Here is a 26008-nt window from a genome sequence, read left to right on the forward strand (position 1 = left end):
CTTGTTATAATAATAAGGAGTGATCGTTGCCTCCACTGGAAAAGGGCTGACGGCTGCACAGTCAGCGCCAACCCAGATGCGATGGGCCTGTCTCTGATGATCAGTACCACGGCCGGGTCATGATCGCTTCACATGATGTTTCGGTTCCAAGGGTTGCGCTCTTGGCCCCAGGTTTAGATCCCCGTGGACTTTGTCGAGCCCCGAATGCCGGTGGGCTCTTTCGATTTAGTCTCTGGCAGGACAGGACGAGACATGAAGGTTAATTGTTACCTGCATGCAAGGCCTCCCGGGAACACAAAGAAGAGATGACGCGATCCGATGCTGGCGCAGCAGGAAAGATCGCACTCCAGAATCCGATCCGTAGGGATACCGGAATCTGGGGAAAGCCTGGCACCCGCGGCACGGCAAAGGGGAGGCAGCGCCCCCTGCCGAGAGACCCGGGCGGCGAAACCAAGAGGAGGCGGGCCCAGTCTGGCAGGTTCTGCCTCGGCTGCCCTGGGCCTGACAGCCCTGCCCGTCAACTCTAATATCCATCTAATGTCCACCGGGCCCCGGGCTACTGCCCCAGTGGGCAATGGCCCGTTACGTAGGCTTGGTAGGACGTCCTGATAGCGTCATCGTTCCCTCAAAAACCAGGTGCTGGCAACTTGTACCCCTGATTGTTTCCCACCTGAGATACCGAAAGCGTGATGCCCTCACACCCGACAGGTCCGAGTCAGGATGAGAGAAACAGGACATCATTCTCGGTGTTTCTCTGCGTGGCTGCAGGGATGAGTAGCAGGCTATCTACCACACATATACACATATACACATATACACATATATGTATCATTCGGCCCAACGATTCTCAACGGCCCAACGATACTCGTCGCTGGCCATTTGAACCGTGTAGAAGAACAATTCGTCCTTCTAGTTTCGCCTCACCAGTCTGACAGACTAAAACCACCCACGATCACCATCTGTCAGGAGGCGTAACCTGCCACGACCCCACTGATTAGTTCCTCGCATCCGCTTAGCTGGCTAGTACCGTACCAGGTCATCACGGATCTATCATAATTCCATCACTCTACAATACCAAAATCATTTAGCAAACCCAAGGGTAGCGCCGGCTTCTTCGCCTCCAGGTGTCACACCCGCCGCCGTCGAGTTGTTCGGGCCGGCATCGTTGGGTGCAAGATAGCTAGGAAAAAGCAAAAACAAACGATCCTCCGACGCAGAGGGACGACGCGACTCGCGAGCCAAGAAGGCTGCTGGCTGCTTGCTTCAGGTGGCCCGTCGAGCAACGCTCTTGTACCGTGACATCTCTGCGACCCAAACCTTGCCCCAATATAGCAGTCAAAATCAATACGTTTTGCCCCCCTCCATCAACCAACCAACCGCCCCTGGGGCCCTGCGAGTTTAGGAACCGAACGAACGCACGACCGCGGGCAGGCAACACAGACAAGAAGGCGGCAGCAGGGAGCAGCAGCAGCAGCACCTGGCACCTGGCATCTGACACCGGCGCATCGGTCCCAGGCCTATCAGCTCGAGAGCCGCAAGTCAAACGCTCACCCGGCGGGCTGCCTGGAACTTGTGACTTGTCCAGGCCCAGACCCGGCCCCAGCGCTCTCAGCCGGGCCAGAGATACTATAGTACAGTACCGTACCGTGGTATTTCCTACGTGTTTGTATCTTTTCTACATCGGTACGTACACGTACAACACTCTCGCGGCAACGCCAGCAGCAGCAGCACGGCAGCGGCAGCTTAGAGCCCGGCGACTCACTCACTCGCTCGTAGTCCGTCAAAAGGACGCACCGGCATCACACCTTTTGCAGATACTGTACAAACCCGGACGAGGCAAGTCCGCTGGATGCATGATATTGAATCAGTTGCCGACGGGGCTCAACAAGTCACATCCTCGCACCCGCCGTCGCCTGCCAAGAGGACATTGCAATCCGCATCATCTACCGTCACCGTGTCGTTGCCCTCTCTGATTTGCGCCTTTTTGTGTGCACGCGGTACTCGTACGTGGACGAGTCCTTGGGGGTCCTGTATAAAAACAACTCGTCGGCCCCGCCGCCCCCTTCACGGTGCTTGGTGTGGTTTTACTATTTCCAATATCCACATCAAGATACCTTGACCTGATACCCTCTTCACCTCGGCAGGCCACGGTGTGTTTCTGACTTGACTGCATTTCCATCCTCGTGCTCTTGTTCCACTTGATACCCTGATACCACGTACCCACATACATACCTACATAGCCTGTTACCGCCCCCACCTCTTCCACAAACAATCAATCGATCACCACTCAATCAACAACTCGGAAGAAACAATTATTTACCTTGTCAGATCGCACTCCCAACAAGTGCATCAGCCGCCGAACCGATTCGTTGCTTTGTCGCTCACACACCCAACAACAAAGCACAGCGCAGCGCAGCACACAGGACAAGCTTGCCCAAAGCCCGACCCGGCCCGAATTCTAGACCGCATCAACCAATCCGCCAGCTCATTTCTGGTGTGTTTCCGTTTTGGGCAACTCGTGTCAGCAGCAATATAGTCGGTAGCGGCGCATTAAGTCGTGGGAATTCACCGAGATTTCCCTCGTCTCGTCCACCAACAAGCTTGGAGCCACCCTCCCTGGTCGCCCAGGGTCAGCTGCCAAGAGAGGAGCGCGAAGGGAAAACGGAATAGGGACGGACAATCTTGGAAGGCAAGCCCACATCGTGAGGCTTTTAATAGCGCGCCGCGCTGCACAGCTGCATCCCATCCGTCTGCACCCCGCGAAGTTGGATCGGAGACCCTGTCACACCCCATCGCATTCGCATTATATTGCAGTGCATCGACCTGTCTCAACCGGCGCCTACCCGTCTGTCAAGCGACCTCGACCTCGACCTGCTTGTCTCGGCCGACGATAACTCAGGTTGGATATAACAACCTCGGAACAAACAACAAACAATCACGCACATAACCGGCTTCCAGGTTCGGGCTAGTCCTCCGGTCGAAGTGACCTTGAGCTCAGACACACATTGGCATCCCCCCTCGGATCGACATCTGTCTCTGACTTGGACCCCGCGACGGCGTCCTATCACGGCCTGGCTCACAATCGCGCAGCTGCAGTCGAGCATCCGCATCGGGACACCCACAGCAGGCAGACGCTGCAAGCCCGCAGTCAGTGCACACACGCCTCCTCCTCGTGGCGGGCAGCAAGCAAATCCCGCCTGTCCTGTCAGTTTGTTTCCCCACGTACGGATACATACATACATACTTACATATACAGATACAGACACACGGACCGCGACGCGTTTGGGAAAAAGAGAGAAGCCTGAGCCTCCTTGTCGGGTCGGCTGCAACCAAACCGAGACAATCCAGGAGTGCCCTTGACCTGTGCCCAAGGGCCCCCAGCATCGCCCCCCAGCCTCCCGCTTATTAGTCCTTATTCGACCTGGGATCTTGATTCTTGAATCAAAGGGGCCTGTCTCACCTGTGGCCACTCTCCCTCTTGGCTTATTATATGCCATCTGCCATCTCGACCTCCCAACCACACCCACACACACCCTCCTTTTCCTTGATTTCTTGATTTCGACGCGTCAAGAGTCAAGTCACAAGTCACCTGTCCTGTCCATCGTCCACCTTGCCGCAGTATCCAAGTCTGCTGCCTGCATATCTCCTCCCTCTCGAACCTGTTTCGACACACGCACCCACTCACACACACACATCTGATCTGATCTCGGGTCTCTGATCTCGGTGGATCATTGCTGCATGTGTGACACCGGCTCGCACAACAGCAGCAGCAACAGCAACAAAGACCAGAAGCAGCAGCAGCTGGCAGAAGGAGGCGCATGTGCTGCAGCAGCCGCACCCACTAGCGCATCAACTGCACCAGACCCCCTGCCTCCGTACCCCCCGTACCCGTACCCGTACCCACACCCCAACCCCACAGGGCACCCCCCACTCGCACCCCCTCCCCCTCCCCCTCCACCCCCTCGGTGCTCCACCTCGCCCGATACGTCGCGATCCTTCAGCCATCAGCCAGGCTCCACCCGACCTGAAAAAAGGCCTTCCACCCTGCCCTGCCTCGGCGAAGCCACAATAACAAAACCGCTGCCTCCTGCACCTGCAGCAGTCAGCACCACAACCACAACCAACACCAACACAACCAGATATCATAATAATAAACACCTCCTCCCACCCCGTCCTCCTCCTCCTCCTCCCACCTCCACCTCCATCTCCAACTCGTCCGCCGACCTGGACCCTTCGACCTCGTCGCTCCCACCAACACCACCCGAGCTCGACTATCACCACCACCACCACAACAACAACACCACCACCCACAACACCACAACCACATCCACAATGTCTTCCCAACAGTCATCACGAGGCAGCGCCTACTCGTCGACGGCCTCGTCCCCATACCAGCACGCCTACTACTACTACGACGCCCCGCCCCAGGCCGCCACCTGGATGAAGGTCATCCCCATCGAGGACGACGAGCTCACCTTTGGCGGCAAGCCCCTGTCCGACTGGCACGAGGAGGACCTGCGCCGCTACAGCAGCTCCAGCTTCGACTCGGACGAGCACCGCGGCCGCACCCGCCAGCGCGCCCACCACTACGAGCCCGCCGCCTCGGCCTCGTCCACGTCTGGGCACCACGGCCACACGAGCAGCAGCAGCCACCACCACAGCAAGCACGGCCACGGCCACGGCCACAAGCACCACCACAAGAAGAGCGACAAGAAGAAGTGAGCGGGCAAGGCGGACGTGTTACCCTGCAACCTCGTGTGGTGGTGGAGTGCAAGCCACCACAGTCAGGACACGCATCACCGGATTCCGGCGCAGCAGTCTAATGTTACGCGTGGGTGACTGACTGACTGACTGACTGACTGCTGCGGGATGTGCACTTGCGTACGCACACGCACACGCACACGCACATGCAGCCCCGTTCGTCCCCGGCGGACGCCACAGTCGCTGCACGACGGGCTTGGCGGGGCGGGAACAACCACCACGCAAGCAAGCCCTGCTGCTGCTGCTTGCCCCCCTCCCCCCTCTCTCATCCCTTGGACCAACATATGCGAGAGGCCAGCCAGGGCCCCTCCCCCTGACGTCGAACGCCGCCCGGAACCACGTCAGCTCCCCTCCTCGACAACGCCTCCTCCGCCAGACCAAGCCAGGTTTTCGAAGACTGGCGCCCGTGTACACATTGGGAGGGAGGCTGGGCTGTACACGGACATGTGGCGCGAGAGGACATGGAGAGAGGAGACTTTCAAGCATCCGGGGAAGGAGAACCTGCATCTCGGGTGGCGGGAGAGATATCTACCTGCTGCCCGTCTCACACCGATAGATCCAACCCCCCCAGTCCTCTGTCTCGAAACAACGCACAGAGAGCGGAAGGGGGGCACGACATAGATCAATACGACACGAATAGATCTCCAGATGTCCTATACAAAGCATAGACGCATAGACCTCTAGACACGGAACGGGGAACCCACCCACCCACCCCAATCTCATCCTCACCACCAACATCACCACCACCGCCTCTGTACAAGTACGGACACCCATTCATCCACCAGTGGGAGGGAAAGGCACCCGCGGCAGGTCAGAGGGCCCTCAACACAAACACAACAATGAACCAGCCCTTCCCGCCTCTTGTCATGCGGCGTGCCGCATCCAAATCTGGCCTGCCCGCCTGCCTACCTACATGCATGCATACTGCACGGAGTTTGTTGTTTTTGGTTCATTCGATTCGACACCCCGGCTTGAATACGGGGAGACGGGCGCCACAATTTATTTTTTTGTTCATGAGCGAGCTTGGCCTTTTTGCTTTTCGGCGCGACGCTATCTGCTGTCTCATCATCTTTTTTTTGCTTTTCGATCGGTCCGCCGGTCGCTGCATACTGCATGTCTCAGATGCTTGCCTGCTTGGCTTTGTTGTCTCTGATGCACTGTCTCGTCACGGGGGGCCAAGCCAGATTGATTGATTGACCTACCCTGCGCTGGTTGTTTCTTGGGTTGATTCTTCTTTTTTTTTCAAGGTCATCTGCGCGACGATATCCTGGCCTGCTGTAACCCGCGGCTACGTCTTTGTCTTGGGTTTTCTTGGAGCGAGCTGTCTGTTGGGTTTCTAAACTGTTTCCCGGTTCGGGACTGGGTCCCCGGGATTCTCTCTTTGGTCATGAGGACAACTTTGGCTGGTCAGGTGCATTACGTGTTTAGGTGCATACAGGGGTACTCTCGAGATTGGACCTAGCGGTATTATTTGGTAGTGATTATAGATAATCAGAATGGACACAATGTACAAACAAACAAAAACCCTTTTGACAGTCTGAAATCCCCACCGTTTGAATCAACCATCTCACCATGCAGGTGCTGTCTAGATCACACCTCGGCTGCTTCCGCCGATCAGCAAAAGCCGGTGTCTCTCATTACCAGCCTCAGGCTTTGGAGACCTTCCCTCCCTAATAAACGCCGCCAGCCAGCCAGCCCAGCCCAGCCCAGCCCAGCCACGAGTCTCAAAAAAGACTTCACAACAAAATCGAAGGACCGACCCCCCCAAATAACGGACCGGGCGGGAGAAACCGGACCAAGAGCTAAGTAGTCTAGCAGTTGATTGATTGGCGCAGCCCCGCGATACAAAAAGAGACCCCGTGGGTGGTTGGGGATGAAGATCGACCTAGCCGGACGCGTTCCCGCAGACCAAGGAGAAATAATTGGTCTTCTCTATATCCCCGATGGGTCCCCCCTTCTGCCCCTTCCCGTTAGCCTACTTCTTAAATAGGTTAGTTATATCTTAATATAAGATAATCCTTATAAACTATCTATATAAGAAATTTATAAATAATATACTTAAATTAAAAATCCTTAATATACTTATTTACTATTTTTTATAAAAATTCTTATTACTTAAAATATAATAGTTTATATTAAACTAATTAATACTTTTAAGGTAGTTTTATTAAACTTAAATTCCTTATTTTTAATAAAATTCTATTAAGTATAAGTAATTCTTTAATATAATTAGTTAATTATTTTAATAAAAGTCTTTATAAAGGTTATTAAAAGTCTTTTATAAAATTATTATAATTTAATAAAAATAAACTATAAAGTTTTTTAAGTTTTTAAATATTAAATAAAATAAATATATAAAAATACTTACTATTAGTTTTATTATTAACCTTATTAACTATAAATAATTTATTAAATAATTACTTTTATAAAAACTTATTAATTTATATATTTTATTAATAATAAAAGAATTAATATATTAAATAATTCTTTTAACTTATTAAATAAAGTTATTAGTATTATATTTAATATTTTTATTTTTAAAAGAATTATATATATAATTTTTAAATAATAATTATATTAAGTTAAATATATTTACTTTATAAATTATTATATTACTTAATATATTTATTAATATAAAAATTTATTTATATTTATTAAAAGTTAATTTAAATAATTAATAATATAATAAAAATATTTTTATAACTATTTAATAAATTTAAAAACTCTTTTATATTATAATAAACTTTATAAAATATATAAATTAATATTATATATTTTAATAAAATAAATAGTTAATAGATTATTTTATAAAAAATAGATAATAAAATAAACTTATTAATATAAATTTTATATATTATCTTTTTTATAATATATTTTTAATAAATTTAATTATTTATTAATATATTTAAGTTATTTTTATAATTAATAATTTTTTAATTAACTATTTAATTATTTTTAAAAGCTTTTATTATTAAAAGATATACCTTTATAAATATATATAAAGAAGTTAATACTTATAGAAAAATAAATAAATATATAATTTTTAATAACTTTAAATATAAAAACTTTACTTTATAATAGAATTTTTATTTTTATATATTTAATATAATTATTTTATAATTAATAACTATAAAAATTTAAAAATAGTTAAAAATTAAAGTTTTATTATTATAAATAAAATAAAATATTTAATTTTATTATAAATTTATTAACTTTTTTATTATTAAAAATTTATAACTAATATATATTTATAAATTTTATAAAAAAATATAACTATATATTATTTTTAATTTTATTAACCTTAAAATTATTATAAAAACTTTTAAAAGAAAAGATTATTATTATTTAAATAAGATTATTATTATTTAAATAAATATAGAAATATTTAGTTATATTTATTTAATTTAATAAATATTATTATTATTAAATAGCTTTTTTAATCTACTTTTAAATATAATAAAATTAAAGTTCTTAAAGAATTATTATTATAACCTTATAATATAATTTAATAATCTTATTTTTAATTTTATAGAAAATAAAATAAAGTTAATTAAACTTTATATCTTTTATATTCTTTTCTTTAAAGATATAATAAATTAATAACTTTTAATACTTTTAATAAAGCTATAATTTTACTTTTATATTAAAGTTTTTATTTAAAATTTAAAAATCTTTTATTTAATTATTAAATTATTTATAATAATATACTTTAATATTTATAATAATATATATTTAATTAATTATTTTAAATAAATTATAATAATATATATTTTTAATTATTTAATAAAAGTATATATTAAAATATTATTATTTATAATTATTATAATAAAGTAGTATAAAAAAGCTATTACTTTTAATTAATATAATATATAATATTAAAAGAAATATTATTTTATAGTTTATTAATATATAATTTTATTTATAACTTTTTATCTTTTTTAAAGGAAGATTAATATATAAAAGGTATTTTCTTTCTTTTATAAGTATATAATATATAAATTAATCTCTTTATTTTTAGAAATATTTTTATATTAATAATTTAATTTTTATTTAATACTTTATATAGTAATTTTTAATTATTTATTATTTTATAATAGTTATATTAATATAAAACTTAAGGATCTTTTTATTTAGTTTATTTATATTTATATATTAATTTTTTATTTTTATATATTTTATAAATAATTATAAATTTTATAAACTAATAATTATTTTATTAATATTTTTAATAATTCTTTTATTTAAATTTTATTTTTTTAAAATACTTTTTATTATAAATTTTAAATTAAAAGAATATTTAATAATATTATATTATTAAATAATATAAATATATTTATTATTTTAAAAGAGTATAATTTATTATAATATTATAATAAATATTTAATTTAAAAGTTTATAAGTATAAAATTAATTTTATTTAATTTATTAGAAATAATATTATTAATTATTTAAAATCTTTTAACTTTCCTTTACGTTAAGTATTTATTAGTTAAATAAATTAATTTAATATATTTATTATACCCTTTTAAGAGAACTTATTAATAAAAATACTTATATTTAAATTAATTAATTATAAAAAACTTTTAATTATTAATTATATTTATATTAAATTATATATTTAAATATTTAATACAAAAATTTAAAAGCTTTTATTATTTATTAATTAAAATAATAATATAATTAATTATAAATCTTTTATAAATTCTTTTATAAATATTAATTTATATAAAGGAAGTTAATATTTAAAATTATAAGAATATTAGATAGCCTTAAAGGTTTATTTTAATAAGAAGATATAATTTATATATATATTATTTAATAAAGATTTTATTTTAATAAGAAAATATTAGATAAATAAATATAATTAATAAAAAAGAGAGTTAAAAGATTAAAATTAGTTTTTAAATTAAAATAATATTTTAAACTATTAAAACTATATATAATTTAATATTTAATATATTTAATAAATAAATAAATATATAAATATATAACTATTATATAATTACTTTATTATAATATAAATTATATTTATATAAAACCTTTAATTACGTAAAATTCTTTTATTAAATAGAAAGAAGATAAGGAACTACCTTTATTTATTAAGTTAAGATTATTTACTCTAATTTAATTAGGTAAGCCTTAACTATATAGATATTAAGAAGATATGTACTCTAGAACGCACATTTAGGATTTAGAAAACCCCGAAATAATTACTCCCTGGCGCCAGCACCCCCTGCCGTGCCGCGGCAGGACGAAAGAACGGACGAACGAGCACCTGTTTATTAACCCCCCTGATAGTGATAGTGGTCGTGGTAAGTGTGTATATGTATATATATATGTATATAAAAGCCTGACATCCGTCCCGTCTCAGCCCCTGGGGGAGCCCAGTCCTACAAACATGTGAGGGTGCATCGCGCTTAGGCAAGGCAGAGAAAGACCAGATGACAGGTGGATGGATAGATTGCCCTGGCCAAGGGGGCTGGGCTGGGCTGGGCTGGCTCCATCGCTCTACTAGAAGGGAAGGGAAGGGACGGACGCGCGCGCCCGTTCTTGTTTCTTTATCCCCTCGCCCTGTCCTGTCCTGTCCTGTCCTGCCCTGACCCGTCTTTTGTTTCACCCTAGGAGGCACCTTATGCCCTTCTCGGGGTGCGGGTTCCTGAGGGCCCGGCCAAGCCCGTTGCCCTTTTTTTATTTTTGGGGCGGTTTTGTGTTGGGTTGGGTTTAGTCAAATAGAGTAGGTAGGTACAAGGTAATTTATCTAGCTGGGCCCGGGTGGTTAGTTGGTGTTGCTATAGAGGCCGGGATTGGTACATACCAAGTATATTATTACGCACATGATGTGTTCGGACGCTTGCGGACTGGGCTGGGGTTGCTTTGGTTGTTGATCCGGCTCTTGTCTGCCGCTGCGGCTCATCTGTCAATCGGTGGGAATGGCAAATGGCAGGCCGTGGGGTTGGTTGGGTATTAATCTAGTTGGGCTCGATGGGGGCCAGAACAGAACCGGAACACCCGACCACCACCCTTCCAGTTCACCCAACTGCCTACTTAAGTACGGACGGACAGGGCTGGGCTGCTTGGGCCCCTTAGGTCCGGACCCTGGATCGGGGCATCTTTGTACCACATCAGTGGGATTGGAGAAGCCAGCCGGGCTCCCGCAGTCGCTTGAACGCATCGGCTTGTTCCTTCTTATTCCTGCTCGGGCCCGGGCCTGTGTGCTTCTAGTGCGCCCGTGAAGCTTCGTCCGCTTTGCCTTGTTGAGCATGAATGAATGCACGAGCGCGCGCGTCTTGCCAGTCGCCGAGGAGGACCATGACGTAGCCACGGCCGGTGAGCCTTGGTGTTTTACAGGGCTTACCAGCACAGCAGCAGAATTAAACCTTCCTAATAAGATCTGCTTGTCTTAACGCTGGGGAATGACAGCATGCGTTCGGTGCCTGGCGCAAGAGCCCAACAGCAAGCAAACAAGCGCACAGGGACTCTCTTGCCCCCGCTGGCGCCCGGCCGCTGCGGTAAAAGACTGAGCCGGGAGCTCGGGCTGGGCAGACCCTGACTGTCGGGACGCGGTCTCAGCCACCATGTCATCAGCGGGCTTTCGCGCGTGCGTGTGTGCGTGCGTGCCTGTCTGTGCTGTTGCTTCTGTCATGATCGCCAAGTAGTACCCCGGGGTAGGTAGGGACCTGGGCTTTGGTTGTGGCTGCTGATCGATTGAAACATACATATGATGATGATGATGATGATGATGGTGACTGCGTAACCTTGGCTGTCCAGGAAACGTGCTGACGTCGGTGACGTAGGCTCAGATAATTGCCGATTTCGTCTGTGCTGTTTAAGTCTCGGGCTTTGAGACCCCTTTTATTTTTTGGTGGTTTGATTGGTTTGGGCTCTGGCCCAGAAACTATCTTGAGTGCCTGATCTGGCAGGGTTACACAGCTTGTTGTATTGTAAGTGGTTTCGCTTCTATTCCGTATACGTCCGAGGACATACTAGTACATGGCGCCTTCATACGGTGGTAAGCGCTCGAAGACCCAGCGCTTGAAAAGGACACGATGTCGATAACTATAGTTATAACACGATAGTTGTATAGTAGATATTATACATCGGTAGGTACCATCGCTTCATTGTGCTTGGACCGGCTGACGCGGTATTAACAGTCATAGACTGGCGCTTTTATTGTTTAAAAGGAACACCATCATGAGTCCATCGTGACTATACATGCATTGTTACCGCTATAGAACCGCACTTCAAATACTTCGAAACGCCACAAGTTCTATTTGCGTACCAGGGCTTCAAATGTTGTTTTAAGACACATGCCAACTCGGGTCAACTGCATGCTTAGTCTTGTGCATAGCTGCAATACAGATACGCTACATGTCATTGCATGACTTTAAATTCCGAATCAGCTAGACGTTGATCGATGGACTCGGAGATGCATCGCCCAAATGCTGTCTAGGTCCTGTTTGGTTCGAGCCAGGATTGTCTCTGCTGGGTTTTATAAAACAATCCATCAGTGCACACATATCAATACTCACATATATTGATCTGTCGACTCGTTTTCCGTGCGGTGCTGAAACCATGCTGGCGATTTGTGATGAATGACAATGCTTCCGGACTGGGGCAAGACCCAGTGCGGGTCTTTGTCTGATTCCCGAAATATCTATTTCTTCAGCCGCGGGCTGCTTCCTCACAGCTGAAAGCGGATGTGCCTCGACGGCCATAAAGCGGCGTCCTGGCAATTATCTATGGGTTTGCGGAGGGGCCGGAACAACCCTGCTGCATCACACATTCCATTCCTGTAAATCAACACGATCGAGTCTTACTGGATCGGTTGAAATGGCCGGCCACGGAAATGTTTCTTTTGATGACGCAGACCCGGCGAAGCGCATCGAGGATCTCATTAATGAAAATGTCATTCTCAGGGCCGACTTGGCGGAACGGACCGAGATAATGGATGTGTTGGCCAAGTCAGTGAACATGATACACGGAGTACAACAAATAGGAACAGTGCCACCTGAAGAGGTCCGACAGGTATGATGATAGAGGCATCACGGTATTGAACGAGTGCTTAACTATAGGCAGCTATATGCCGAAATAGGCGCCAGCATTGAAGCGTTCCTTCAGCCGATGTTCAAAGCCTTCGATGAGAACACGCAGCACAAGGACGGGATCACAGCGTCTTTGAACCAACCAAAAGCCTTTGGATACTTTCGACAATTGATAAGCTATGATTCTGAATTTAGGGCCGCTGCTTCAAATCCTTACACCGAACTGAAGGACATCTGGACCGCATATATCTGGAGACATCTGTACGAGAGGGTCTTCAAAGAAGGGGCCGCCGCATCATTTTATGCAGGCGGTAACCAGAACCCTGCACAATATATGAGGCACGTAGACCAGATAGTCGATATTATGAAGCTGGCCGATCCGCCTGTATTCAGTGAGCAACAATACGTGATAAGACTGAGCATTGTGAGGTTCGATGGCTGACCCTTGGATGCAGAGGAATACGTCAGGCGCCTGTGGCGAAGACAGGCGCTGGCCGCCATGTTCAGAACAGCTGAATTAGACTGGGTCCAGCAGAGCCGACAGAATGGGATCCAGCAGACAAGCCTAGAGATCCAACGCGCCTTCACCGAGTTCGCGAGCCTGATACCCGGCCCCCTACGGACGCAACTGGTGGAAAGCATCGTCACCGCCGCGGTCCGGCTCAACGAGCACATCATGATCGAAGCAGACGACGTCTGGGAAATCAAGATACATGGGCTCATAGATGAGAAAGCAGGCGGTTTCTTCGCCAACGCCAGGGATTTCGCGCTGACGGGGTGCGGCACCAGATGGGCCAAGATGGCCAGAACGCCCGTGGAGACCATCGCGGACCGCACAAGCGCCCAGGATCTCCGCGGCCTGATGAGGCCGCTGTGTGCACTTGCGCCGGCCCTTCGATTTCGACACATGGACCGGGAGGCGGAAGGGTATCAGGACAGTGTGGATCTGGTCAAGCCACGGGTGTTAGTATTCCTTAGACACTCGGCACCGGCGCATGTTCCAGTCTCTGAACCAGTCAACCTGATATTTCCCTTAATGGCTAGGATGAATGTGGGATAGCCAAGGTCAGGGTGACCTTTCGTTGTAACTACAATATGATAATTTTGTCCTTGTCACTGCTGGTGGAGACTGCAAAGGGTGCATTGGGAGCTGCTGTTGAATTGTACTCTGCCCGAGTTTATGGGACTTGGCTCCTATTCATATCATAGCTGCAACGCTGTTTTCGTTGCCATGGATCGGACTGATTCCCGAAAGCTTTTCTCCCCAACTACTTACCTAGGTACCTTGCCCGAACTTAGAAGAGCGTGACCATAACCATGGAACACTGTCCCTCGCAGACTTGTTTCCGATTAGCGTGAATCGTGGTTTTCGTGACCTTTCTATGGGAATTTCAAGGCCAGTAGTAAAGTTATAGCCGATCCAGTAACTTTCTACAGTGATACTCAGGCTTCCGACTACGCATTTGGTTGTCCAATTGCATGAGTTTATCTCACCCATGATCGTATTTTAACCACTGTTATGAATACCGTATGTCTTTTTAAACGCTCAGGTGGTTTCATTTTTAATCCCCATACATATAAAATGTTTGTGGCGCCTTCATGAAGTGGTAAACGCTGAGTGAGCGTTTACCATCATGTGAAGGCGCCATGTATGTCCGCGGACGTATGTAAACCAAAATTTTGATACCTAAAAGAGTGGAAGTCGCTCCCAACTTGGGACACATTCGACTCAGACATATTGCAGGAGAGAAAAATATGTGTAGCACCCATGGTTCCAAGCCGAAAGGATACTCAGCGCCTCTTCGCAGCAGCCATGCGGTGGCGCTGTTATGGTGATCCTGGGAAACTCGGTTTTGATGGCAGAAAAGGGCTTGCAGGTGCGTCGGCCAGGACACCTTTTCAATTTCATGGCGAAAATTAGCTTTATCTCTTCTGGGATGACGAGTCCTCGCCTGGCCGGTAATTGCCTAGGTAGGTGTCGTTTGTTCATGAGAAATGAGCAATGCATGTTCCTAGAGATGTGTTTGGATAAGGGAGCAGCATCTCAATTAGTCGTATCAAGCGAGGGCACCCACAACAAAAACTTGGGAAGATAGCAGGGAAGCATGGGCACGTGGATGTGGCTTCATGATTTTTGGTTGCAATTTTCACATTGCCCTTCAATCTATGTCCTTTGACCCCAGCCCCGCCGTGCCTTCGGGTCTGTCAGACCAGACACCACCTGACGAAACAAAGAGTCCGAATTGAAGTAAGAAATGGGTATCGATATCGTATGCGCTCCCCCGCCGCTCATCCCGCCTGAAAAGATGCAGCTCAATCTGTGCGAAACCTCGCCGCCGATGGCCTACCTTCCCGGCACAAACAATTCCAAACGCCAGGGCCCCGCGCCGTGAATGCATCCCGGTCTGTGAAACCGGGTCTATGAGGATGATGGAAAGACAAGTGTGACGCGTCTCGCGGGCTCGTGCTGCGTGCACGCCCCAGCCAGGAGAAGCGAGCCACTCAGAAGACGGATGCGCGCTTCCACTTGGTGCTCCTCTTCCGCTTCGTCGAGTTCTCGTGCAGCCACTCGACAAGCCTCTCCTTGTCCTCCTCGGGCAGGTCTGACACGCTGTCGTTCAGGAGTTCAAGACAGGCCCGGGGTGCTACAGACGACAGAGTCAGCAACTGAAAACCCTGACCTGGCAACAAAGGAGGAGGGGATGGCGGGGGGGGGCACTACTCACGAGCATATCTGCCGACGTCGACTCCCATCTCCAGCTCCAGCAGCGCAGCCGCCATGCGCGCGCTGTTGTAGCAGTGGAACTCGCGCTGGATGTCGAGCATGCGGCGCCACAGGCGGGCATCGTCCAGGTCCTCGCCGGCGGCCGGGTCGAGGTGCCACGTGCGCGTGGAGGATGAGGTCTTGCGTGACGAGGAGACGTCGGCCGCGATGATGGAGTGGCGCGGGCTGGCCTTCGCCTTGGAACATGACTCCAGCACGAGCGGCTGCTGCTGGGGCTCGGGCGGTGGGGACGAGCAGGGGGTGATTGCGTCCTCGTCGTCACTGAAGGAGGCCTTTGCCATGGTGGAGCGGCGGCTGGTTCTTTGGAGACGCTGTGATAGTGCCATTGTTGTATGTGTGAATAGATATTGTGGACGTTCCCGGCTTAGCCTGAGGTGCTGATTCGATGCCCAGTGAGATTTTTCTGTGAACTGGCGCAGAGCTGTGTTGCTTCTTTGTCTGTTGTTGTGGGCCGGGGTTCGATGGTGGATATAAATGCCAGGGCGACCCGAGATTTCCAAGCGGAAGGATTTTTTGGGGGTCGTCAGCTTTCTTTTTATGGATCGGCGCGTATGCAGGTTTACAGCGCCGCAGTCAGACGTGTGTGTGGTAGAGCGTATCGAATTTTGCTGCTTATTATTCCAGTATTCAGCAAGGCAGGGCAATGCATGAGTCAGGCCGCGACGGAGGGCTGCCGAGGGGGCCAGTGACTTGATATATATAAGTGAAAGGGAAGGGGGTGTGGGTGGGTGTTGTGTAAGTGTGAGGTGGTCTAGAGCGGGTTGCAGCGTGATCTCATCGCCGTGGTTACATCCAAGAGTCGCATGTGCGTGCACTCGCTTTGTACGCGAGTGTGCCAGTGTGCCAGTGTGCCAGTGTGCCCAGTCAGTGTGTGACGGCGCTGCTCGCCTCCTATCCCACAAGCGTTGGTCTGAGTCAAGGCCTGGATGTCCGGTTGTCTTCGCAGTGCTCCGGTCAATGCACCACACTACCAATGTACTCCGTCTCTGTGACTACGGTGACTCCCTTGTAGCACACCAACGCGCTACGAATGTAGAATAGGGTGTCGTGTAGGGTGGGCAGGAGGGGTTGGGCCTCAGTTGAAGTGGATGCCATCACCCGGCATGTCTGCGGGAGGTGAGAGAGCCTTGGATTGACAGCTCACAGCAGCGGTGCGACGATCTCTATTCGCCCGGTACCTTGAATCAGGACAGGGAAGTACCGAACCAACTGTCGGTTGGGCTGAGGAGACCTTGGTCTAGCCGGTGTGGGAGCCAAGATGGGTACCTGACTTCCAGCTAGTAGGCACTGGCTAGTCTTCCTAGTCTTCCCTGCTGGCGCTGTCTCACTGTTTCGTTGCGGTGCCCGACAGGTTTCCCAGCTGTCGTCACAGCATTGATCTCATCACCTTTCCTTGATTTCCCAAAAGCCTGGGGCTTCATGCGCCCCGGGCCCAGCGGCCTTCAAGTGCCGGATGTGAATGGACTCGGTGACACGTCTGTGGAACAAGGCCAGTAGGACACCTGGGTAGAATCTGGGGAACAAGATCTTGATCAGGTCTCTCTCTCGTTCTGTCTTGTCCTTCCATGGTCTGATTTACCGCCCGAGTATGATGGGCATGGGGTGGGGCATGTCATGACCTCGCCCTTTCGCGCCCGACGAGCGGATCTACAATGCAACCTTGACTTCGGCTCTGCTCCCCGCCATCCACTCATACCGCAAGATTCCAAGGAGATTTACCACATCGTGAGCACTGACCACTGCTTAAAACCGGTAGGGGTGGAGAACGCGCGAAGAAAAAAAGAGGTGAAGAAGAAAAAATCGCGAAACAAAATAGGAATTCTCCGAGCCTGACGACATGATTACTCTCCTTGACCTTGTAACCAAGGTGGCAAGCAAAAAATTCTGTTATCGTGATTTTCTACACCCCCTTGAACCCGTGGGTGGCTGGTTCGCTCCTTACTGGCGCTCGACAGTTCACAGGACTCCGACAAGATAACGATTGAGCACATGGGTTCTTGCCAGGAAGGGAGGGTGTAACCGATGTCTTTTTTGTACGGTAAAATGATGTCTCAGACACCCCCCTTCACGCCAACATGGCTCCAACGGCCGCTCGTGACGCCGTAGCGTGGGGTGGAACTGGCGGTGCAGTGCTAACAGTTACACTCACACTTGCACGTCTTTAGTCGATCAGCGGAGAGTCATTCTCTGGTTCTAGTGTAGCGGAGGGGCAGCGGGCTTAGGCCAGTCGCCATGGATGCACGCGAATCTGGTCCGACCTTTACCCAGATGGGCAAACCGAACACACTCCAGACAGGTCAGAGGCTGACTGATAGGACCACAAGGCTCTAATCATTGCCAGCCAGGTGCCACGGTGGTTGCTGCTCGACTCACGCCAGAAGCCTCCCCCCTGACGACAAAGGGTCAGATGTGAGGCTTACGGGCCGCTTGCGGGACTCGAGGAGCGTTTCAGGGGTCAGCCCAGCGTCCGCCCAGGGCAACACGGCGGAGTGCCCCAAACCTTAGCAGCGGCCTGGAACTTGAAGTCTATTCCTTCACAGCGACATACGTGGACATGTTGACCGGTGAACACGTGAGGCTTGTCAACAAAGCCATGAATGATTTACTATGTATGTATAATCAAATTATATTTCAGGCTCTTGTTGATGTCATCCCCCGCGCTGCTGGCTGCCATCTATGGATGTTAGAGTTTCGGCCATAACATCCACGGTCTTCATGCTCATCTCCAATCATCATGCCGAGGCAACACGGACGAGTCCAGTCCCGTTGCCATCTAGTGTGGGTACCCAGACAAACAACGACCCAGCATCCGAACTCGGCGGGATCTCCGCCTCCCGCCCTCTCTCCACACGGAAGTACCGTTGGAGATCCCGGCAGTCCACCGCTTGCGCCGGCCCTCGCGCTACCCGCTGGGAATAGTCCGGCGTTGATTGAGGGGCCCTGCAGAAGACACACTCACTATCCCACCCCATTGGCGTCGAGAACTTGAACCAGAAGAACGAGGCGATCGCAGAACAGACCGCCAATCTGGGGTTTTCCGTCAACCCTCGCCCGCCTCGGTCCTCCCTGCATCCGAAGTTCAACCCAGCACGCTTTTCCCCTCACGGAACGGCTCGGCTCCGACAATGCTCGTCCAGTCAGCGAGATCAATCAGTCACAAAAGAGTTAGGCGACCGGCAGCGTCGGCGACCCCTTGAAATTAGGCCATGTCATGCTGTGCGCTGTGCCGCGGTCTCACAAGCGAACGACGTCAGACCGGCGCCTGCATCTCGCTGAGTGAGCATAGGCGCCAAAAGTAGTGCAAGTGCTTAGGGGAGGAACCAAGTGTTCATCCCAAACGGGCGCCCAGCGGAGCCGGAATATTGGCACTAGTCCTTAGATAATGCTCGATGGATGGGCTTGGAAAAGGGGCGCAGGCATGCAGCTTTGGGTGAAAGGATAGTTCCTTTTCGCACGACCCTTAGGGTAAACCAGAGAACAGGATTCCAGCCCGCATACTGTCTCACCCCGCCGCCTCCCAAACGAGATTCTACAAGAAAATTGAAGGCTGATTGCGTCAGGGTCAATCTTACCTAGCAGCTGAGATAGGAATTTAGCTATAGCATTTCGCAACAATTTTCCACGGATCCAAATTGCATGAGAGCTGCAGACAAGAGCCAACACTTGTGAATGAGAAAGGAGAACGCTTTGTGGTTTATGTCGGGCTGTTGATACTTGTTTACCCATCACCAATACAATCAAATTTTACCGATATCACTACCTCAAAAACACTGTCAATGACATTTTGCTCGAGATTTCTGACGGAAAGTGTTTCTCTCTAGATGTCTAGAAACCAAACGCCCCAAACTATAACACCTACTACGGGCTTGCAAGATAGCAATGCACCCTCCCGCCGCCCGCGATAAAATTATTTTCTTGACGTCGACGTCGCGAATTGAGCAACATGGCTCAAATGCTACCTATCGCGAGCACGGGACTGTGCAGCTCTATTGCTATAAATACGGGCTTCCCCAAATCTGCTATATTCGATATGCCCTGCTCATATTCGTGACACTATCGTCATGAAATGTGCTCTATTTAGGTAGGGGAGATGTTTGTGGACAGTTCCTGTGAACAGTCACGTCTTGTGTGGACCAGAGTCATTCCGGGGACACTGGACGACAGGGAGTTGGGACCAAAGTGGGACATAACCAAAGGTCCAAAAGTTACATTAATATATGCTGTCGTGTCATTATTTGAAATACGAGCCCTGTCGACTGCTGATATCGACATTATCACAGCCTGCATCTTTTCTTGGCCGCTGATGAAGGCCAGTGCGATTTGTGCATATGTAGGGTACACTTCTAATTCTTCGTATGGGATGATTCAGACCGATAAAAACTCCCCGGCCTTAAAGTCAGGACGCAGCCGGCAAGCTCGCATTTGACTTACCCTATGCGGTGCCATGTTCTGAAGACTTGCCCGTGGATCGTGTCAGAGAAGAAGTGAAAAGACTGTGATTCCCAAGAAGGGTGATCTTCAACTCTGTAATGAAGTCGCCAAATCAATCTGGTTGAGGCAATCATGCCGACGCAGTGCATTCGTTTTAGACCAGGCCAGGAAAGAAATTCAGGAACAACGACTCCAGAGAAAAAAGAGAGACAGTCTGAGGCTTGTATTTGTTTGAGCCATAAGTGAGCTCAGCGAATTATCGCCAGTGACAATAGAGAGGCATACTGTGCGACAACGATGTGAAGGCCCCGATGGCATTGGCAAAGCGTTTTTTGTTGTTAGTCGCACCATCACCTGGGCACTTAATGTGGAATATGACACGTCTGATTCTATACCCTAGAGCAGTTAAACTCAAGTTCTGCATAATGAACAGGACTCGGAGAAGGCCTAGAAGAAATTTCGCTAGAGTTGTAAATGAATAGCTATTGCCACAACGCCCCCCACCGGGCTCAGTACTCTCTCCAGAACTGCTTCACCAAGGATTCTTTCCAGTCAGGGTCACTGGCGGTTCATATGACTCCGATATAGTACAATTACCATGTTTCAAAGAGAACGGTAAACAAAATAGTTATTTTTACTTGCACTCTCACCCTGGCTGATGCCAGGCATAGCCAAGACACAGAAAGACAATTGCTAAGAGTGGACTGGGGATGAGAGGAAGGATATAAAGAGTTCAATCTCAGAAAACATATTGTTTTCTTACCATGGCCGGAATTTCACTCAAGTCTAGATGCCTCGTCACAGACTGGGATGAAGCAAACCCGACGGAGGCAGCCGGCAGGATAATAATGAATCTTTGCCAAAAGCCGTGATTTCAAGACCTGAAATGCTAGCTGAAGAGAAGGCAATCTATAGGCAATGGAGATCCGAGGTGAGAAAACTTTTCGCCTTGGACTTCACCGAAACGAAAGACCAAATTAGACCATTCCGTGGTGTGGCTTTTAAATAGAGAACGGAGATTCGCAGGGCAAAAAACGGAGGGTACAGGGCAACGTGTACCCCTAGTGCACTAACCTTAATTTACACCACTAATTTACTATATAAAATAATAATATATAGTCATTACCTATATATCTATCCTATATAAATGCCACTCTTATTACTTTTACTTACCTTTATCGTTTTTACTTACCTCTATTGCTTTTACTTACCTTTATTACTTCTACTTACCTTTATTGCTTTTTCTACCCTAGTGGTTTATTACTACTTTCCTCTTTGTTGCTTAGGGTGTTTTAGTGATAAGTCTTTAAGTACCTAAATTTTCTTTTAAATCTTCTTCTTATAGATTTGTAGGTTTGTAGGTTAGGGTGTAAAAAGTATTTAGTTGGGGTGGTGTGGGTAGTGAGGTAAGGTTGAATAAAGCCCTTTGATTGGCTGGTGGTACTTTTTGCCCTGTACCCTTCGTTTTTTGCCCTGTGAATCTCCGTTCTCTTTAAATATGAGAACGGATATTCACACAGGAAAAAACGGCTAGTATATAGGTACAGTCTTTCCTTCTAGACTACAGCCAATCAGAGAGCTTTATTCAACCTCCCCTAACTATACACACCACCTAAATGAAGTACTTTTTACACCCCCCCCACACAAACCTATAATTCTCCTTTACCCACTAAATAAAACTCTCTCACTATTAAGAAACCCTATATAAGGACTTATAGGACTATTAACTAACTACTACAGATTAACCTTATTATAGAGAACCTTATTAACGATAAAAAGGAGAGTTAAAAGGAGATTTAAGTACTTAAGGACTTATTAAAACGCCTTAAGTAATAATAAAGAAAGAAGTAACAAACTACTAAACTAAAAGCAATAATAAAAGGATTAAAAGTATAATTAATAAGTATAAATTTCAGTTTTATATAATAAGTAGGTAATATAAATTAAGGTTAGCGTACTAGGGGGCATTTATACCTATATACCAGCCGTTTTTTTCTGTGTGAATATCCGTTCTCTTGAATATAGTGCGACACTTAATATCAGTCTCAAAACCACAGCCTCGCCTCTGAATCTGAGGTCGGGTTATGGTTGAGTGACATCCACAAGCAGCTGCTTTGGCACAGAACACCTGCGGACATGAATGATTGGACAAGCGGCTGAAATGGCTGGATACTTTCCCGACATGGTTATGGGCCTATATTGCACTTTGCCGGTATAGTGACTAATTAAGGCCTGCAAGGCCTGCATTTCTATAACATTATCATTAACGTGAAGTTCAATATTTACGTCAACATCAGCGACTCATTGTACTGTGCATCCAGATAGAGCCGCTGTCGCTTTCCCTTTGCGGAATTCAGGGGCGTGTCCAAGATGACCAGCTATCTGGTGTGCGTCCCCCTCCTGATGCGAGATCCTTCTCCATGGTGTCCCCTGTCTGCAGCATCTCGATGTCGTCGTTGTGAGTAGTAATGATGTCACTGGGCCTAGATCTGTGGCCCCTGCTACCCTTTCTCGATTTCGACCTTTCTTTTGAATCGGTTCCTTTGGATGGCCATTTCATCTCGGAGCCTCCTATCGTCCTTTGCTCACCACTGAAGTAACTGGCCGAAAATATTTGTTCTTGCTGGCCGCCTGGCAGTATCCGGTTCACCCATCCCTTCCAGAGCGGCCGACAAACAGGTATTCCGATGGCAACCATAGTTACTGTGAGCTCCGCTGCATGCCAGACGATTAAGGTTGCCCGATCCCCTGGAGGAGCCATGTCAGTCAACAAGGTTCATGATCGACCGAAAAAGCATATTTCGACTAACGCATATATTCTCCGTCGGACATGGTTGGTAGCTTGACTGCTCGCATTATTCCACACGCACCAGCACTTTTACAAAGAAATTGTCAGCTGTCGAGAACTTCTTCTCCGGCGACATTTTACATCCGCGCTGATAGCCAATGCAGGACAAACTTACAAAATTCCAAGGCTTAGGCTGTATAATACGATTTTCTTTTCCCGTGGCGGCACTAGGTGTAGATGTAAGTTCCTGTTCCTCCGTAGCTTCAACAACGTGCTTACTTTGAATATTCCTGAGGGTGAACCAGGGCAGCGCCGCAAAGATAAAGTCGCACAAAAAGCTGAGGATGGCCGCGATGAGGTTCAAATAAACCGCACTGTCCCCGCAAACTCCATCCGGATTTAGCCGGTCCCACAGGTAAGAGACCGGTCGGCATTCGAGCCAGAACGCCAGGAGACCCGCCGTTACAAACAGCCCCAATAGAATAGGCGGGATGATGATAGTATAACGAGTCTTTCGACCACAAGCTCCGAATATGCGCAGCAAGAAAAAGGCGAGAGCGGTCTTTGATAACCAGACCGCAACTCCGACGACTGTCTGGCCGGCATTCGTGAGAATAATCACCAGTGACCGATGCCATGGGTCTGGAACATCGTCTCGGATTAAGCCGAAGCCGTAGAAGCAGGATGCTGTGATCAAACTGCAATAGACCACCAGGAGAACCTGTTCGGGACACAGAACCATCAGTACGCGAATGGTTGGAGATTTTGTTTGCATGGTCCGAGTCTAACTCACAAAGGCGACGTTGAAGAGGTGGTCATCTACTCCTATGGCATCAATGACCTTGTAGCGGGTGTAGAGCCGTAGGAGGACGAAGACCAGGGCCACTACGACAAGGCACCACAGAGCAGCCAGCGTCTGCGGCGCGTTACCTTGGGGTGACGAGAAGGGCGGCGCCATCTCAGCACATGGGCATTCTCGGCAGCAGAGAACCAGCTATCGCGAAGCAGTAGGATGGAGGTTTGCACATCCCTAACTACTTGTGCATTTTTCTACCGAGACGGCAGCTCTGATTTCCCCGAATGTATTTCTAACAAATCTTATTTTAGCCCTACCAAGCCCAGAAGGCGAGCGCCCTACTGACTCGACAACCAGGCTCGGCTGTCTTGGGTACCACATGTGGCTTGGCATCCTAGTCCGTTTGGAGATGAGACACACCACACCGGACGGGAAGCTGAGCCATCGTGAAACCGCCAACGGTGGATTCCAGGGGAATTATGCCCTGGTTGGTCATGCGCCGAAAGCATACTGTAGTAGGGCTACTCTTAAATCCTCTACAGCACATCCCTGTGGCGCCTGACTATTGACGGTAGCCTCGCCGTAGTGGATGTGCACCTGGGCACGAAGGATGTGGTAAAGTTTAAAGTTCAAGGCTATTCCGTCATGGCGGGAGCCGCTTTTCATCGATACCTGCCGGAAATATGGGTACACTTTGTCTCCAAGCTTGATTTGTGTGTTCTCCGGATATTTGTTTCTGCTTCTCAAATCCGCAGTTCATGACTGTCCCGAGACTGCCGAGGATGCTGCTAGTCATCAAATGGCCTGATGAATCGTGAGACTCAAAAGCTGTGGATCTAGAGACAGATTCCCTCGAATTTGGGTTTAATACCACGTGGGTAATATGACTTGCAGTTGTCGCCCTGATGACAGCCGAACGGCCCATGTCCTCGGGCTGTAGCGATGTGTGCTCTTGCTCTGATATCTAGAAGTTCGTGATCGCAATCTGCTGGCTGCGATACGTGGGAAGCGTTGGGCGAGTCAGGCCCCCATTGCGATCGACTGGGCGCCGAGGCATGTGTTCGGCGTCGGCAGCTAATTCAGTGTCGCGCCTGCTCATTCGCTGGCGTTCGCATTTGACGGTGAGAAGTCACATTTGAGATGCGGACCTAGCCTGAGATCGACGTACTAGAGCTTTCTCATTGCGCCACAGACGCGAAATCTGTGAAGGAACATAACGTTATCTACCGCCCATGTGTCTATTAAGTGGGCCTTGGCAGACCGATTACTTGGTATGCACATTTAGAGTTTTGGTAGCCGATTTGTGGCCCACTCAGCAGATTGTTGATTTGACATCAAGGTACCTAAAAAGATGACGAATCAAAATCAAACTTCAAGTGCATGCTGTTTTCAGCAGTACAGCAGAGAGCACAGCAGCCCGAGGCCGGATACATGTCCAATGTGACGAGCAAACTTCCAAGCTTATTTTTACACGCATTCAATTTCAAAGTGAGGAAGAACATGTTTAAGTTGGCCACCAAGAAAGGCCCGGGGTGCACCATCCGATGTACTGACCGCAGAACACAATCATTCGAGATTCTGGTAATCTGATATCGCATTATTGTATTATATTTGCTAGTCATCTTTGACAGGAATCACCACCCGAAATGTCGACAGTTCCAGGCTTTTCGGGCACTGCTCCTAATGATGGGATCCTGTCCAAACAGGATTGCGATATCTCCACCTATACCACGGCCGTGGCTGCAGTGACGGCGTTACAGGCAGCTGGCCTGGGCGGTATCGTATATCCGCATCGTGAGGACCACTTTGAAAGCCGGGTCGTATCCTACTAGTCACGTACATCACAGCTTAGGCCTCGGGGCATCGTCCAATCTCGTGGTGCGCAACAGGTATCAGCCGCCGTGAAAGCTCTCGTGGAACCTCCCGGATGCCAGGCTGCGATCCGCAGTGGAGGGCATATGGCCTGTCCCGGGGGAAGTGGTATTGAAGCCCGTTCAAAATTGATTTGGATCTTCTTAAAACCACGACGTTAACTGGTATGACGCTGAGAACAATGTCGCATAACTCGAGCCAAGTGCGCGCTGGGTAGATGTGTATGCTGAACTTGAAAAGCGTAAGCAGTCTGGTCCATCGAGTGCGACTTTTGAAGCTTGTAAACATAGCCGCCGATCCATGAAATTTCTACCGTTTTAACAACGTCTTGGTTGCTGGTGGCCGCGAACGAGACGTTGCTGACTATCGTGCACCCGACTCTGTATTCGACAACGTGGACAGCAGGTTCTCTCACACAGATTTACCCGCCGACCGGGGCCATCTTTTGACCCAGGGTGCCATAGTTTTGTTGAGCGGCAACTCCACCGGAAACGTCATCTTAGGCTTTGTGGGATTCGTCCAGCCTGAAGCGA

At 47.2% G+C, this 26008-nt stretch overlaps 4 protein-coding genes across 4 annotated transcripts; 2 read left to right on the top strand and 2 right to left on the bottom strand.

Moving 5' to 3' along the window:
• Positions 1-1882: 1882 nt before the first annotated feature.
• On the top strand, positions 1883-6272 carry KVR01_005957 (uncharacterized protein). Its single transcript, XM_044794447.1, has 2 exons — positions 1883-3204; positions 3263-6272. Exon 2 carries the CDS (start codon positions 3739-3741, stop codon positions 4720-4722), a length of 984 nt encoding a protein of 327 aa, XP_044644760.1. The 5' UTR covers positions 1883-3204; positions 3263-3738; the 3' UTR covers positions 4723-6272.
• A 6319-nt stretch (positions 6273-12591) lies between these two features.
• Positions 12592-13863, top strand: KVR01_006145 (uncharacterized protein; the record flags this gene model as incomplete). Its single annotated transcript, XM_044785936.1, has 3 exons — positions 12592-12786; positions 12838-13195; positions 13259-13863. 3 exons carry the CDS (start codon positions 12592-12594, stop codon positions 13861-13863), a joined length of 1158 nt encoding a protein of 385 aa, XP_044644948.1.
• Positions 13864-14913: 1050 nt separating this feature from the next.
• KVR01_005971 (uncharacterized protein) lies at positions 14914-16389 on the bottom strand. The gene is made up of 2 exons (XM_044793021.1): positions 15530-16389; positions 14914-15448 (listed from the first exon to the last, which is right to left on the bottom strand). The coding sequence occupies exons 1-2, from the start codon at positions 15912-15914 to the stop codon at positions 15306-15308; spliced, it is 528 nt and encodes a 175-aa protein (XP_044644774.1). The 5' UTR covers positions 15915-16389; the 3' UTR covers positions 14914-15305.
• A 5983-nt stretch (positions 16390-22372) lies between these two features.
• On the bottom strand, positions 22373-23765 carry KVR01_005866 (uncharacterized protein; the record flags this gene model as incomplete). Its single annotated transcript, XM_044782370.1, has 4 exons — positions 22373-22767; positions 22830-22894; positions 22975-23528; positions 23601-23765. 4 exons carry the CDS (start codon positions 23763-23765, stop codon positions 22373-22375), a joined length of 1179 nt encoding a protein of 392 aa, XP_044644669.1.
• Between the last annotated feature and the right edge of the window lie 2243 nt (positions 23766-26008).

The sequence above is a fragment of the Diaporthe batatas genome (genome assembly GCF_019321695.1).
Source record: "Diaporthe batatas strain CRI 302-4 chromosome Unknown Contig00006, whole genome shotgun sequence".
NCBI lineage: Eukaryota > Fungi > Ascomycota > Sordariomycetes > Diaporthales > Diaporthaceae > Diaporthe > Diaporthe batatas.